Genomic DNA, 17,254 nt, shown 5'->3' on the forward strand with positions numbered 1-17,254 from the left:
TTCATTTATATAAAACAGCCAGAATAGTGAAATCCATATCCACGGAAAGTGGATTTGTAACTATCAGGAACTGGAATGGGGTTGGGGATAGGGAATGACTGCAGATGGGCTTGGGGTGGTGAAAAGATTCTGGACTTAGTGACAATTATTATACAACTCTGAACATATTAAAATCCACTAAATTGTATAATTAGGTGAATTTTATTGTCCATCTCAAATTATATCTCAGTTAAAAAAATTTTTTTTTTTATTCCTGATCACACTGCTTGTGGGATCTTAGTTTCCTGACCAGGGATTGAACCTGGGCCCTTGGCAGTGAGAGCTTGGAGTCTTAACCACTGGACTGGCAGAGAATTCCCAATTGTAAAATGATTTTCAAAATATCACTTTAAACTTAAAATATTTTGGGTGATGTAATCTAAATGCTTTAATGATTAAAATTTGAATATATTTTATTATAACATACAATTCAGAAATTGGATGTACTCTTAAATTCTCAGGTACTTTCTAACATGTGTCTTGTAAATTATCTTTCTATATAAGTGTTGTGGATTTTCTGAAGTGATCGTTTTATGTTGTTTGATTATTGTGTTTTGGCCCCAATATTAATTTTATTAGAATTCTATTAAGAAGCTAGCTTTGGCTTGTGGAGGGATCTTGTCAATTTGTTAACAGGTGAGAGAATGCATTTTTACAAGATTTTATTTAATAGAAAGGGATGTTATTAAGGTATTAATGCTAGGTTAATAATGATTTAACATATAAGGCAAACTAAAGTGAACTAATCCTTAGCATAACTGAACAGGTGAGTGACACAAATACTGTAGATTTGTGTATCAGTTAACCTCTTTGTTCTGTTAGGGCACAACTGCCAGATGTTAAAATATTTAGAAATTGGGAGGGAAAGATGTAAAGTAATTCATAATTTTAAAAATTAAAATTGTTGGTGGTTAAGTAATAAAGGACTTTAAGTGAGTTTTTTCAAGTAATTGTACCTCAGAGGTGTGTGTGTGTGTGTGTGCGTGTGCGTGCACAGTTGCTCAATCATGTCCGACTCTTTGCCACCCCATGGACTGTAGCCTGTCAGGCTCCTCTGTCCATGGTATTTTTCAGGCAAGAATACTGGAGTGGGTTGCCATTTCCTACTCCAGGGCATCCTGACCCAAGGATCAAACCTGTGTCTCGCTGCATTTCTTGCATTGGCGGGCAGAGTCTTTAGTACTGTGCCACCTGGGAAGATAAAGCTCTGAGGCTTAATTTTGGGAAAATCTGGGGCTTCCCAGAAAATTTAACTATAATATGTATTAGTCAGTTATTGTATGAGAAACTGCCCTACAACTCAGTGGTTTGAAACTGTGTAAGCAATTGTTGTTGATAATACATCTGTAAGCTGCTGTGGGTTAGGTGATTTATGTTAAAGTGACTTGAGTTATGCTTTGCTGTGGGTGTGGGTGAGCTTGGTGCCTCATTAGGGGTTTGACTCCGGTTTACTGTTTGTGTTTCTTCTGGGGCCTAAGCTGAAGAGGCAGCATCTACCTGCTGAAACTCTTCTTCTGGTAATGGCAGAGGTGGCAAGAGGGCAAGACCAATTGCACAAAGACATTTTAGATCTCTCTCTATCTTTTCTGCTAACATCCCATTGGCCAAGTCATCAGATAGCAAAGCTGTAGGGGCAGGGAAGTATGCTCTGTCCACCATGAGGCCAAAGGAAGACATATGGTCAAGCTGAGCCTCTGATGGGAAGGAAAATAATATACTCCTTCCATGGAGGTGGGGTTTGGGGTAGAAGATAGTGATTATTTTCAGAGAAAAACCAAATTTATTATACGGTATAAGAAAATGAGATGCAACCAACCATATTGAACTGCAAGATTTTTGTATATCAAGTGAAAAATGGTCACTAAGCTATTGTTAGTCTAGCTTAGTCCAGGTTGTTCTAATAGTTAATAGACAGTTAATAGATGATACTGTTTTTGTATTCTCATGTTTTTTAATAGATTGTTTTACTTTATATATATATAGAATTCTTTTTTTTTTTTAAGATTAACAGCCAAACACATGGAAATTATTAGAACCATCATTCATTAGAAGCATCATCTATCAACTTGAAGAAAAAAATTATATGTAATTTTCATTTCAATAAGGTAAGTAGCTTATATTGTTATAATTTAGTGCCTTCAGAGATAATTGGTCAGTATGCCAAATACACTTGAATATATTCAAAGAAATGTAACTTTTTTGGACAAGATTATGTGTTCACATGATAAAATGGAGTATATAGTGAGAAGTAAGCATTTTTTTCCCACACTTCTTGCACTTGGTCCCATAGTTCTCTTTCTCAGAAGTCTGCACTGTTACTAGTTTCTTGGGCATCCTTCCAGCCTATTGTGTTCACAGGCAAGCATATGTTTCTATACCTTTCCTTTCTCCCACTGTCTTCCTTTTTTCTTTTTATGACAAGGGGAAGTCCGCCCTGTTATGCACCTTGCTTTATTTGGTTTAACAGTGTTTCTCAGTTGTAGGACCATATGAGTTACTTACAGTTCTATTTTATGGGCAGATTTATTAAAGCATAAGTAGTGACGTGACGTCACTCAGTCATGTCGGACTATTTGCGACCCCATGGACTGTAGCCTACCAGGCTTCTCCGTCCATTGGATTTTCCAGGCAAGGGTACATTAAAGCATAATGTATGTATAAAAAATGGCAGCCTTTTAAAGTGTACAGTTTGGTGGATTTTGACAGATTTGCACATTCTTGGAACTACCATAACAATCACGATAGGATCATTTCCATTACCTCCAAAAGTCTCTCTCTCTCTCTATTCCTACCCCAGGCAGTGACTCATCTATTTTCTGTTACTATAGATAAGTTTTCCTTTTCTAGAATTTCATAAAAGTAAAATACTTTGTGTACTTTTCGTGTCTAGCCCTTTTCATTCAGCATCATGATTGTGAAGTTCATTCACGTGATTCAAAGCACTTTGTTCCTTTTGATTGCTGAGTGTTCTGTTGTACTGAAACACCATATTTTTGTTTCCCCATTCACCTGGGCAATAATTGGGATGGCTGTATGGGGATCTTTCTCCCCATCTTGTGGTACTGCCCATTTCTGCTTCTTGAGAGATTCTCTAGTTTAAGTAGAGTTGCGGCTCACTTGGCTTTCCTCAATTTCCAGTTTAGGATCAGGTTTCTTTGAGTTTAGAGGTTATTTGTCCTTCTTTGTAGCTTCTGTACTTTTGTTTTTTATCATCTACACTTTTGTTCTTTATCCTTTGGGTTTATGGTTTTGTCTTGCTTCATTTTAATCTGTTGCCTTTTTTTTTTAGTATTACATGAGAGTAGACATAAATGTTGTGTATTTAAATCTGCCTTCTTACTGTGTGTCACTATTTTTCTATGAATATAATTATTTATGTGCTCTATTTTTCCTCAAAGTAGGATTTTACTTTACTAGCTTAACCATTGTATGCTTGTATTACGATTTTTTTTTCAATTACAAAGTTTTTCTAAAATGTAAAATTGAAATAGAAAAGCTTACTTCATTGGATGCATGTGCCATAGTTTACTTCAGATTCAAAATATTATACTTAAGTGTTATGTGTAAATGGAGCTCTGAAAACTAATGTTGCTGCTGCTGCTGCTAAGTCGCTTCAGTCGTGTCCGACTCTGTGTGACCCCATAGACAGCAGCCCACCAGGCTCCCCCGTCCCTGGGATTCTCCAGGCAAGAACACTGGAGTGGGTTGTCATTTCTTTCTCCAATGTATGAAAGTGAAAAGTGAAAGGGAAGTCGCTCAGTCGTGTCCAACTCTTATCGACCCCATGGACTGCAGACAAAATTATGGAGTATAGATTAATATATCGATTAATAGATGAGATGTAAATAATTACGTCTTTGTACTTTATAAACATTTCTCAATATTTTACTTTTAGGTGCTGTATAATGTGTTAAAAAGAAATTATAAGGAATGATTTTGTCAAATTCTTATGAGTTATGGTGGCTGAAAGATCACATGTATCTTGTGGGAAAGGAAATGTAAGTAACCTCAAGGAATAGATTGATTTTCAGCTATTCTCTGTTTATTTAAGACAGGTTTTTGATATATAAGACTATACTTAGGATACTTTTTTCTGTTAGCGTTAAGTATGCTGCCCCTTCAGCTTGGCCCCAGAAGAAACACAAACAGTAAAATGGAGCCAAACCCCTTTTGAGGCACCAGGCCCACCCACACCCACAGCAAAGCCTAACCCACAGCAGCTTACAGCTGTGTAATCAACAACAATTGCTTATACAGTTTTAAAGTGTATTCTAAGTATACACACTCAGTAATTGAAAGAGAGAGTAACATTTTTTGTAAGTTTTGGTTATTTCTTTGTAGTGTTAGCATTGCCAAATGCTTGGATTGTACAAAATTTAATGTTTGTTTTTTATTTTTCCAGAAATGGCAGCACAAAAGGAAATCTATATTAATAGAGTATTTTATTAAACGGACGTGGTTAAATAAGAACTTTAAATCAACAGACTCAGCAAACAAGGAAAGAAACGTGTTAGCTGTAAGACATGTTTCTAATGAATCAAAGTCCAATAACTGTAGACTTCAGAAGAAAAAAATTTTCAAAAACTTTGTCAAAACAGACAGGTCAGTGATAAATAACTTCTCTAGTCATAGGCCTAGGCCTGAAAACGAATTTAATTGAAACATTAACAAAACAGATGAAACTTGAATTAAAATTTTTGTCATAAAAAGTTCTGAAAATATCAGCTTAGATTTAAATTTTCCTCAAATATCTATTGCCTTGTCCAAAGTAAAGCAAATATCATTCAGCCTTCATGCCATAAGGATGACAGAAATCTTAGCAGACTAGTCTTTTGTTGAAAATGTGTATCAGTATCAGTTGATTTTTTTAGACCTGCTCAGTAATAATACTAGACATTCAGCATTTATTATTTACTAGGACAGAAAAATTTCGAAAATACTCAGAAAAGGAGGACCTTACTCAGGAATGATGTCCATTCAGGAGAAAGCAAAAGAAAATTCCTCCAGTGTTATTAAAAAGAATGAAGATAAGAATTTAGAAACACAAGTTCAAGGTTCTCAAAAGAATCTAGCCAAAAAATCAGATCCAAAGGAAGCTATAAAATCACTGGTTAAATCTTCCAATGAAAGTAAAGTAAATCAGCCTGAATTAGGAACATGCATGAGCACAAGGTCAGCATCCACTGATAAAAGAGCCAGTAAATCTACTAATAAAAATATGGTGACTGTAAAGGGACATTCACAACAGGAATCTACAAAACAGAAGAAAATATCTCAGAAAAAATCAGTGCACGAAACCCCTAAATCAAATGAACAGCTGAACCGGAGATCACAAAGACTACAACAGCTAACAGAGGTTTCAACAAGGTCTCTGCGTAGTAGAGAAATTCAGGGTCAGGCTCAAGCAGTTAAACAGAGTTTGCCACCAACCAAAAAAGAGCACTGTAGCAATACTCAGAGTAAATCTAATAAAGCTAAAACAAATCAGAAACATGTGAAAAGAAAAGTATTGGAAATAAAGCCTGATTCTAAAGAGGAAGAAAATTCTGTAACTAATGAAGCGATCAATTCCCCCAAAGGAAAAAAGCGCAAAATGGAGCATCAGACGGCTTATACTTCTAGTTCTCAGTGCATAAAAGGATCTGAAAAGTGTCTGCAGAATGCCAGAAAAGAAGAAACAAAATCTACTTCTGAGATAAAAAGATCCAAAGTGGCTGCTTCAGTGGTCTCTAAAAAGAACGAGATAAAGAAGTCGGTTCACGCACAAGTGAATACTAGTGCAAAATCCCAAAAAAGTCCACAGCCATCAGTGCCTGAACAAACGGTAGACAATGGGCTGGAGCAAGCAGGAACAAGCAAACGCGGGAGCATTCTCCAGCTCTGTGAAGAAATTGCTGGTGAAATTGAGTCAGATACTGTAGAGGTAAAAAAGGAATCTTCACAAATGGAAAATGTAAAGGAGGAGAAGCCTACAGAAATAAAATTGGAAGAGGCAGAGACTGAAAGACAGATACTTCATCAGAAGGAAACGAATCAGGACGTTCAGTGTAATCGTTTCTTCCCCAGTAGAAAAACAAAGCCTGTGAAATGTATACTAAATGGAATAAACAACTCAACTAAAAAGAACTCCAACTGGACTAAAATTAAACTCTCAAAATTTAACTCTGTGCAGCAAAATAAATTAGACTCTCAATTTTCCCCTAAATTGGGCTTATTACGAACCAGTTTTTCACTACCTGCGTTAGAAACGCATCAGCAAGTGACTCAAAGTACATTTTTAGGGTCAAAACCATATGGTGATAAAAATAAAGCTTGCCAGCAGGAAGAAATGAAAGAAGTTAATTCTGAAGATGTTAAACCTAATGATATTGCAGTTGAAATGAATAAGATCCCCCAAAAGGCTCCTGAAAATTGTCATTTGGGTAATCAGATAAAACCACCTCCTGACCAGCCATTGGATAAGCAGAAGAAAGATGCTTTTGAATCAACACCGGATAAGGTAATCTATTTTCATTATGTATCTGGAGGTGTCTGAGTATTTTCTGATAAGAATTACGTGTTTATAATGTACTTTAGCTTAAGAATTAAGTTGTAAAAGATGGAAGAGTTATTTGGTAAGGAATTAGTGAGAGTTTCATTAACCCAGTCTTGTTTTGAGTAATAGAACTTACTGACTCCTTTAGATGGCTCATATTTACATGAATGCTTGTCATTGTTTCCTTGTTTTCATTTTTATTTTATGTGAATTTGACAAACCTGTCAAATTCTAGCTTTTCATTTTCATTTAACACACTGGTTTGTTTCCTTTTTCTATTAATTATAACCAAAGAAACTGTTGCATAGTGAGTGACTAAAATGTGGAACTTGAAATTGGGCCCAATTCTGATCAAGTTGTTAAAATAACTTCATCTGGCACAAGTCAACTTTTCACCACCTGATAAAACTTGAATATTTCTAGCAGAAATGCCTTTTGCTTTGACTTGTGCAGCCATTTTGAACAGTTGGCAAATAAATGCCTGAAGGATGTAAATAATTCAGTCCTCAGGCTAAGAATAAAATTATAGTGGGCAAAAAGTTTGTAAATGGGAAAGTAAATTGAAAAACAGAATGTAAATAGCTGGAAGAAACTTGATTACCTAAGAAGTAGTTTTGAAACTTTATAAAAGCAGCTGAACCATTTCTTTCCAAATTAAGATGTAGTTAAAATATCAATATATAAAACCAGTAGGCAGAACTTTAGCACTCTATAACACTGATTTTTAAAACTCCACCAATTTTGTTTCAGTTATTTAATTTTATAATGAGAAAGCTGAGAGCGGTAGAAGAATGTGGGTTAGGCCATGTGTTTGGTGGCACAAAGAGATTTGAATTCAGATGTCCTGATTTTCAGTCCTTAATTCTTTCTACAGTGATATACTCTGGATATAAGAAGATCATTTGAGAAAAAAAAAATCACTTGAAAGTTTTACAAGTGATTTAAAGTTCTCTTTCAAGGCATTTCGGTCTAGAAGCAAATTTGAGTGAGTAAGGAGTCAGAGTTTGTGTCAGAAGCCCCCAAAATAGATCATTGTTTATTCTCATTGATACATGGGTATTTTAATAGTTGTAGAAAAATATACCGCACTTTAGTTATGGTTTCCTCTGTGAAAGCCCTTTTACATTGTTTCCAACTTTTTCACTGATACCAACAGTGTGATCACTATCATAAAGAGTGGTTAGGAGATGTGGTGTTGAACATATCGTTTCAAGACATATTGAGTGCTTGCTACATTCAAGACACCGTGCTAATAAGGCTATAGATGGTCTGTGTCCCGCCTTTAATGAACTTACATTGTACTAGTCACTTAGAGATTTCTCTTCTTCCCTTAAGTACTAAGATGTTTAGTGAAGCCATCATAATAGCTTTTGTTTAATGAACACTGCTTCTTTATTAAGCAAAGGAGAGCTTCATATTATTGTCACCACATTCTACAGTGTGAGTTTAATTACTATCCACGTATTACAGGTGAGGAGAGTGAGGCTTAGAGATGTAAGTGAAGCTTAGAGATCTGTGTAGCATGTAAGTGATGGAGCCAGGCTTTCAGCTGAGATTGACTAGCTTCAGAATCTAGCTGGATTTATACTTGGGGAAGTAGAAGAGTGTAAAAAAGCAGACTTTACACCATTTGAAAACTTTTTCTGTGGCTGTCTGCAGTTTTTCTTCATTACATGGTGTCAGTCTCAAAAATACTGAAAAGTGATGATGGTTAGTAAGGCTGAGCATCTGCCTGATAGGCCTTCTGAATTCTTTGGGCTGAATTTAAAGTATTTGGATTTTACGAATTTTATTTAATTTTTTTGTTTTTATTTATTTTTAATTTTTTTAAAAAAATTTTACTTTACAATACTGTGTTGGTTTTGCCATGCATTGACATGAATCCGCCACGGGTGTACATAAGTTCCCAATCCTGAACCCCCCTCCCAGATTTTACGAATTTTAAAGCTCAATTATTTTATGATTTAAAAAAAAAAAAACTAGTAATTCTAGCTTCCTAATGGAGATTGATTACTAACATGTCATTGTTTTTATTTTTTAATTTTTCTACCTTTTAATGACAAAAATGTTCATATTTCAAAAATGTAATGTTCAAGAATAATGTTATGTGTTCTTTGTAACAGTTACAATACAGATAGATACAGACACACACAAAAGAATTATCTGTTCACCACCACATCTCCATTCCTCTGAGATAGCTAATGTTTGAGTTTGCACTATTTTCCTTTGTTAGTTATTGAGTATCTACTTTGACAGAATTCTGATTTAGGAGCTCTTAGAGATACAAGGATAAATATAATAAGTCTTGCTCCTAAGAGTATTAGGAGATTAAAAAATATATACTTGAAACTATATACTTAAGTATATATGTATACAAAAATATACTTACGTATGTACATATGCATATGTACTTAAGAGTATGTAGGAGATTAATAAAAAAATAACTAATTCAAAATAGAAAGTGATAAGGGCATGAAAGATGGATGAGGTAATTGGGAAATTTGGGGAAAAGGAATGGAAAACTTGGAGGAGATTTGATGGAAGGGGTTAATATTTAATGACGAGTTTATACAGGGATAAGCTGTTATAGATTAGCATTGTTCAGTAGAGATAAAGTGTGAGCCACATAAATTGTTTAAAAATTTCTGCTAGCCACATTTTAAAAAATTGGTAAAGTTAATATATTTTACTTGTCATGTAAAAATAATGGTTCAATGTGTCATGAGTTTTAAAAATTGAGGTGTTTTCTTTCTTTTTTTTTTTTTTCGTCTAATACCTCAGAATCTGGTAGGTGATTTATGTCTGCAGTAAATCGCAGGTCAGTCATATCACATTTTAAGTGCCCAATAATGAGCTGTGGCAGTGGCTATTGTAATGGACAGTGGGACTTAGGTAGATGAAACCCAGAAACAGCATAGAGCCAGCAGATGTGGAGTGTATCTGTGGGAGAGGTAAAGGTTTCAGTCTAGCATGAAGGGGAATAATAAGAGTTGATGCTGAGAGGAAGGGTAGCTTGTAGGGAGATCATAAAGAGACTCATATCTTGTGTGAATTACTCCATATATGATCTTAAATTTTCTTAGTATAGGGCTAAAATTCACTGAAAATATTGTAGTAAGACCCAAAGGTTGATACAAAAGTGAATATTAACATTTTGGATTATGTGTGCTTAGAATTGCAGCCTATGTTTGGAATCTAAGCTTGAAAACAATCCAGTGGAAAATGCCACTACTGTCTCAGCTCTGCTCAGTCAAGGAAAAATTGATACAGGAGAGAATAAATGTCCAGGTAATACTTTGAAAGTATTGTTTAGATTTCACAGTGGTCAGAGATTTTTTTTGTCAGCGTAACAGAAGACTATATCCACTATCAAATAAACCTTCTTTTAACCATTGCTTATGTTTTTCAAATGTGTGATAACCTTTGAAGGGGGAGAATTGTGTCTGTTGATTGGGTTGTGTACAGTACTTAAGGTGATTCTTTGACTCCCTACCAAAACTACTTTGCTTTTAAATCTTTTATTTTGTTTGTGAACTTACTTTCTGGAGAAGTGTTATTTAATGAATTGCTTAAATTAATGATGGCAGTTTATATCTCAAGTATAAATGACTAGTTTACCAGGTTCTTATCTTTAAACCTTAATTACTCAGTTTTCCATCTTAGTAATTGTATCTTTGATTTAAATCAGTTCTTATAGTCTGTTCACTTTTACCATAAAACACTTTATTTTTGTAACCTAATGAATATTTTGAGGGTAATTCCCTGGCAGTCTAGTGGTTAGGACTCAGCGTGTTTTCTGCAGGGGCACGAGTTCCGTCCCTGGTTGGGGAATTAAGATCCCACAAGCTGAATGGCATGGCCAAAAAAATTGGGCAATATAGTCTTTGAGCTCTTGAATAGGAATTTGTTCACCTACATCAGATGAAGCACCAGGAGATACAGAAGAGAAATTCCTAAATATTGAGTTCATATAATTGATTGCGTCGCATATGTCATTTAACCTTTTCACTTAGGAGTGCTTAGTTGCTAAGGTGTGTTTGACTCTTGTGACCCTATGGACTGTAACCCACCAGACTCCTTGTCCATGAAATTTCCCTGACCCACCAGGGACGCCCTTAGTGGGGGAAGGGGAAGTATAATATGAATACCAGAAATGCATTTATTTGTTAGAAAATTAATTGTTATTGCATTATTTGATTGGTAATATGATTAAAGGACTTCCCTGGTGGCTCAGTGGTAAAGAATCTAATCTGCCTGCAGTGCAGGAGATGTGGATTCGATCCCTGGGTTAGGAAGATCCCCTGGAGAAGGAAATAACAACCCACTCCAGTAGTCTTGCCTGGGAAATCCTGTGACAAAGGGGCCTGGCGGGCAACAATCCATGGAGACGAAAGAGTCAGACACTACTTAGCACTTAAACCACCACCAATGTGATTAAAACTCCAGAGATTACAGGTTTTTTTAAGCTAATGTTTTCCTTTATTTCCGTTTAGAGACTAAATAACTATGAAAGCATTATTATGAACAATTATTAAAACATTTAAACAATTTCCTTTGTTGTTCAGTGCTAGTAATTATTGCTGAAACTAGAGACACACTGTTAATCTACTATTAGATCTCTCTGTAGCTCTGTAGAGCTGTTTTGCCTCTTCTCTGCAGAGAAATTCCTAGAAAGGTGACTCTAATTTTAACAAATGGTATTTATTAAAAATAAAGCATTTAGTGCATTGAGGTTGTTTTTCTTCATGATAATTTTTAACTGTTAGGTGGAGGGCTAGTACAAAGCTTAGTACATAACCCATCTTTTTATTAAATCACAGGTTCAATTCCCAAACAGCACAGTATATTGTGTAATCAGACATCTAAGACGAGTGATAACAGGTAAGGTATTAGATTAATATAAGTATAAATATGAGAGCGTCAGGATTTTATACTTGGAAGTTTTGAGTTTGGGGAGTTTTTTTCCCTTGAAAGGTTGCATTAGTAATCATCAGTGTTTCACACAGATGTGATAGAAATTCTGTTTTTAGTGTACTTCTTATTTCCTGTGTGTACACCTAGTGTTTTGCAGCTTTTAGTGTTTTCTCAGTGTGTTATGGAAGATAGAAAAGATACTTTCCACCTTCTTTCCTCATTCTTTTAAATTCTGTATTAGATTTCATTATGCACATGTTCCATTGTTTATGAAACAGTTCTCTATTGAAACCTTGGTTGTTTCTAGTTTATTTCTGTCAGAAAAAAAGTCCTGCAATATACACTTATCTTTGTCCACTTATGTGGCTCTATCTAGGATAAATTCATAGCTATAGGATTTAACCTGCCTTGCCAAATTTCCTTGCAAAGTGGTTGAGTCTTACACTCCCAGCAACAATATATGAGAGTGCTCCTTTTGCCCCAAAAGCCTCATGATACATATTAGCAACATGTAAAAGTGTTTCAGTAGATTGAAAGCTTTTTGTTTCTTTACTTTGAAAATAAATTAGTATGACATTTTTGCTTTACTGATTACTGAAAACAGTATTTAGGACAAACTAGTGACTCAAATTGCTGAAACTATGAAACTTAAAACTTATTCATACTATAGTAGGTACTACATTTTTTTGTCTTTATGTTGTAAATAAGATGTTTCTTTGGGTTTCCTTTTGTTTTTTAAAAGGTTATTTCCCCACCCCCACACCCCTTGAAATTTTGTCACAGTGTTGTATAGAAAATCTTAAGTATTTTTCTACCAGTGATTTGAAATGATATGGATCTATAACATTTAATAGTTGGTTGGTTGGTTGGTTGTTTTTTCAAAGGGAGATACCACCAAATCATTCTTGGCCCAAGTGTAATTCCCATTTGGAGATAACAATTCCAAAAGACTTGAAACTAAAAGAAGCAGAGAAAGCTGATGAAAAACAGTTGATCATAGTAAGTATACAACTTGACCTTTTAGCTAAAATGTATTATACCATCTTATTTATGCACATTGTCAAGGAATAAGTTCATTTTTTTCCCCTACAGAGCCTTTTTGTCACTGTAATTCTTCATTATGGAAATAATTCTTGGTATTATGACAGCTACTCTCTCAGTGATTCCATCCTATAACAATAAAAATTCAAATTTCCTTACTTCTAGTTTTATTTACAACAGATTGATACTTTATTTCACATTATTTTCTTAAATGTGTCATTTGATCCCTACCTTCTTTTAGTAGTTGGTTTAAATTTTAAAATAACATGGAACTTAATAAATACAGATGATTTTAAATATGTATATTTTAGTATATGGTGTAATTGTAAAACTACATTTTACAGGAATATAAACCAGTAGTTCATTTGAAATAGAAAATAAGTACAATTTGGTGGCAAGGTAGAAAAGAGAGGGAGATAGTTTGACTGATGAAAAATCTAATTTGAATGAGTAAGCACAAAATAAAAAAAATGAAGAAACCCAAAATAATAGGAACATTAATGTAGTTCCAGTTGACACAAGTAATTAGATTTTTTGGTACTGGATAATTGGTTCTAGCTTTAATATGGGGGGATAATTTTGTAAGAATTGTCTAGAAATCTTTTTGAGAAAGATTAGTGAGGGGAAAAGTTGTTTCATCAAATTCAATACTTTTCTGTAGTCAAATCAGTATGATAGTGCAACAGGATTAATTAGACAAGTAGAGTCTAAAACTGCACCGTCCAGTGTGGTAGCCACATGTGACTGTTGAGTACTTGAAATGTCACTCACCAGAATTGAGGTATGCTGTAAGTGTAAACACATATGCTGTTTCAAAGATGAGTACAAGAAAACATGTAAAGTATCCCACTAAGTTTTACAAATATTTAATGTATGTTGAAATTATAACATTTGGTATATGTCTTGTTAAATATTTATTTTATTGGTTTGCTTCTGCAGAGTTTAATGTGGTGGCTATTAGTAAATTTAAAATTACCTTTGTGGATGACGTTTTTGTTGGATAGTGCTGGTCAAGAGTTGATGGTAATGATGATGTTAATGATCACGATAGCAGCTAATATTTTTCAGTACTTTGTTCCATTTCCTCCACTTATATTAACTAAGTTAAGCCTTAGAAGAAAGTATGAGATAGGTACGTCTATTATTTTCCATTTACCAGTGAGGAAAAGAAACCGAGGTAGATACTTAGTCATTACTAAGAAAACTGCCCGCTTTAAGAGGTTGTTTGTACATCTGTGTTTGTTACTCACAACTAAAGCAATTAAAGAGTGGAAGCAACTAAAGAGTCCACCAGTGGGTGGATGGCTGAACAAAATGTGATGTGTATGTAGACGGTGGAATATTATTCAGCCTTAAAAAGGAAGGGAATTCTGACACATACTATGATTGAACCTTGAGGACATTATCTAAGTGAAATGTCAGTCACAAAATGACAAATACTACGTGATTCTACTTCTATGAAAGGTGCCTAAAAGAATCAAATTCATAGAGATAGAAAGCAGAATGATGGTTTCTAGGAGCTGGGGAGGAAGGAGGATTGGGGAACTGTTGAGTGGGTATAGAGTTTCAGGGATTTTTGTTTTGTTTTGTTTTTTGACCACTCCTCACGGCATGTGGGGTCTTAGTTCACTGACCAGGGATCAAACCTGTGACCCTCGAGGTGGAGGTGTGGAGTCTTAACCAGTGGACCACCAGGGAAGTTCCTAGAGTCTCAGTTTTGCAAAATAAAAGTAATTCTGTGGATTGGTTGCACAACAGTGTGAGTGTACCTGATACTACTGAAATGTACACTTAAAAATGGTTAGCATGGTAAATACAGTGTTTTGTATCTTAACCATAATTCAAGCAATTTTTTTTAACTCCCTGAATTTTCAGGTAATATTTTGTCAATAGTTCAGTCTTTCAGAATGAGCTTCCCTTCAGTTTTATATGCAATCTTTCATTTACCATTTGATTTCTTTTTGCTCTGTGGCCCTAGCTGTGAGGCACTAGGATATAGTTACCTTCTGGTTTTTGTTTTCAGTAATTAGTTGAAATTTCCCAGTTTCAGAGCAGCAAGAATAAAGGAATTATGCTTTTAAAATTAATATTAAAGTTAGGTCATATTGCTGTAATTTGTCTTTTTAAATGAGGATAAGTATAGAAAACCTTTTGTAACCAGTTACTATGCTACAGCACAAGTATGAATTACTGGAGTATAGGTGATTATAGTCAGTCTTTCACACTTACTTGATATAAAGAAAATAGAGAATGTTTAATTTTACCTTTGCTTAAGAGTTTCTGGTGACATCAAAATACTCTTTTTAATATAACTAGAACAAAACTATTAAAGAGAAAAGACTTAAGACATTATAAAAAAAAGTCTATGAAGCATTTCTTCTAAACTTCAGTGGTAAAATTATCACAGATACAAAATACATACTAGTTCTCATTTATAAGTATTTGCCACTTGAGGCTTTATAACTAAGAGTGTAGTGTTAAAGATACTTTCTCGGTTCTTTTCAGTTGTTATTAAATGGTGTGGAGTGAATGATTACTAAAATGGAAAACAATTCTTAATAAAATTACATACAGATTTTGAAAGTTAGCATCTTCATTTTTGTCATCAACATGGAATGTTGTTTTAAACAGTTCTCACTCTATGTTCACGTTATAACTTTAGAGACTGATATTGTCAAATTATTCTTTCGTGGGGAAAAAAAAAAAACCCTCTGTTTGTTTTTTATAAATAGGATGCAGGACAAAAAAGATTTGGAGCAGTTTCCTGTAATGTTTGTGGCATGCTTTACACTGCTTCAAATCCAGAGGATGAAACACAGCATCTGCTCTTCCACAATCAATTTATAAGTGCTGTAAAATACGTGGTAAGTGGAATTCATGACTTCTAAAACGCAGAATCAGATCATTAGAGATGAATTGTCAGATTCAAGTCATTGAAAAAATTTTGTCTTTAGAAAAGAGCACCATATACAAAGCCCTTGTAGTATATATACAGGCTTATTTTTTAAAACAAAGCCAAACATAAAACCCAGCAAATTCATTCTGGCTGGTGTATGTTGTGGGATTTAAAATTTTAACTTAATTTTAAAATTGTTATATTTTTAAAGTGTTATTATACCTCTTCTAACAAGTGATGCTCTTCAACTTGAGTATTTTTTTAAATTTCCTTTGACTTTAATTGTTAACTATTGATAAGTCTGTTTAGTGTTCAGAATAGCTTGACACAACTTTTTTTGGGGGGGTTGATTGTGGTATATATTATACCGAATAGATTGTGTGGGGATTTCCTTTACCTTCTCTTTGCTAACATAAGAGTTTTTCTTATTAAAGTTAAAGAACAATTCTTGATGGCTAAAACCTCAGAATTTGTAGTATACTTAAAAAAAAAAATCCCACAAAGTAAATGTGTTTTAGTATATATATTTTAATGTATGTGCAGTTGAGGCATAAGGGGTATTATTTAATATTTGTTTTTGGAAATAGCAAAATTTTAAATAATTTTGAACCATTTCAGATATCTTGTGAAAATAGTAATTTAATGTAATTGCTGTTTACCCGTATCTGAAATGGAATTTATTTTATACATGTTACCTTCAGTACTGTACACTCACATTAATAAGACCTCCAGGATATCTGAACTGAGATCACCAATTCATTTCACATAGGCACTAGATTTAAAAGGTCTTTATTGGCTTCAGTTAAATTTGTATCCTTATCTTTGGTTGAAGAATTCATATTTGTGGTTTTATTTATTCAATTACTTCTTCCCAAGATAGGTGGGGTTTTCCTTTTTTGGTTCCCTGCTGTGGTGATCCTTTATATTCCTTATTCCATCTGCTCTTCCCCCCACACACCCTCCTCCCACTTAACTAAACAAAATATAAGGTGTGTGGACATAGAATATAGCTAGATATTTATTTATCATTTGAAATTTGTCCTTTTCCAATTTGACTCTGTTAATATCCTTACAACTTGAAAAGAAAAATAGGCCTTCAGGTAGCTAAATGATGGAATACTTCTGGGGCAGAAATACTTACTTTACATCCATCAATCTGGTAGAATTGTATTCTGCTCAGGTTACATTATTTGATTCTTGCAGCCAATTTCCAAAAATTATAAAGAAATTTGGTTTAAAAGACTTAGTTCTTTATTTTAAGGGAAGTTCTTAATTTCTGAGACCAATTGTAAGGAAATCAACCAGGAGATAATGTGCTTTGCTCTTCCACAACACCAAAGGAAATTAGTTTATGGAACAAGGTGGAGGCATCACTTCTTAACAAATCCTGACTCTTGCAAGTCCGTAAAGCAGCAGAGCAACTTAAGGAAGACTGATTCCTGCCCCAGACCCCCCTCTCCCCCTTCTTGATGGGACAGAGCTAAAGGTTATTTTATTTACTTTGACATAAACTCAAGAGAAGGAATTGAGTTTAGCAGTTGGCCATCCTTTGCTAACATCAAAGTTAACGTTCTTACCTTTTGTTGTTTCCAAACATAGATATACATAGATTGTAAGGTAGAAACTCCTCCAGAACTTTGTAGCATTCTTTTCTAGTGTATGGAGAGGATAAAAAAGCACATCCATATTAAAGATGTTCTGCTGTGACCACAGCTCTGGATTCTGGGTTGTCACTTATGTGAATCTTTTATTGGGCACCTAGTGTTGTGCTTTTGCATTAAGTACTCGGGTTTGATGAAACATCTAAATTTTTTAAATGCCAGTTTATC

At 34.4% G+C, this 17,254-nt stretch overlaps 1 protein-coding gene across 13 annotated transcripts in view; it reads left to right on the forward strand.

The window, feature by feature from the left end:
- The window catches only part of ESCO1 (establishment of sister chromatid cohesion N-acetyltransferase 1), a 43,440-nt gene that overhangs the window by 5,947 nt on the left and 20,239 nt on the right, over positions 1-17,254 (forward strand). For 12 of the 13 annotated variants that reach the window (XR_009598211.1, XR_009598209.1, XR_009598210.1 and 9 more), the window contains 7 exons: positions 2,043-2,144; positions 3,935-4,037; positions 4,442-6,538; positions 9,748-9,862; positions 11,395-11,455; positions 12,373-12,487; positions 15,262-15,393. Coding sequence is in view for 7 of the 13 variants with exons in the window: in XM_060405401.1 (XP_060261384.1) it covers positions 5,006-6,538; positions 9,748-9,862; positions 11,395-11,455; positions 12,373-12,487; positions 15,262-15,393 (1,956 nt within the window). In the remaining 6 variants the exon portion in view is untranslated. Of the gene's footprint in view, positions 1-2,042; positions 2,145-3,934; positions 6,539-9,747; positions 9,863-11,394; positions 11,456-12,372; positions 12,488-15,261; positions 15,394-17,254 lie in introns of all 13 variants that reach the window. The other variant, XM_060405402.1, reaches the window with a different exon arrangement.

This window comes from Ovis aries, chromosome 23, assembly GCF_016772045.2.
Source record: "Ovis aries strain OAR_USU_Benz2616 breed Rambouillet chromosome 23, ARS-UI_Ramb_v3.0, whole genome shotgun sequence".
Classification (NCBI taxonomy): domain Eukaryota; kingdom Metazoa; phylum Chordata; class Mammalia; order Artiodactyla; family Bovidae; genus Ovis; species Ovis aries.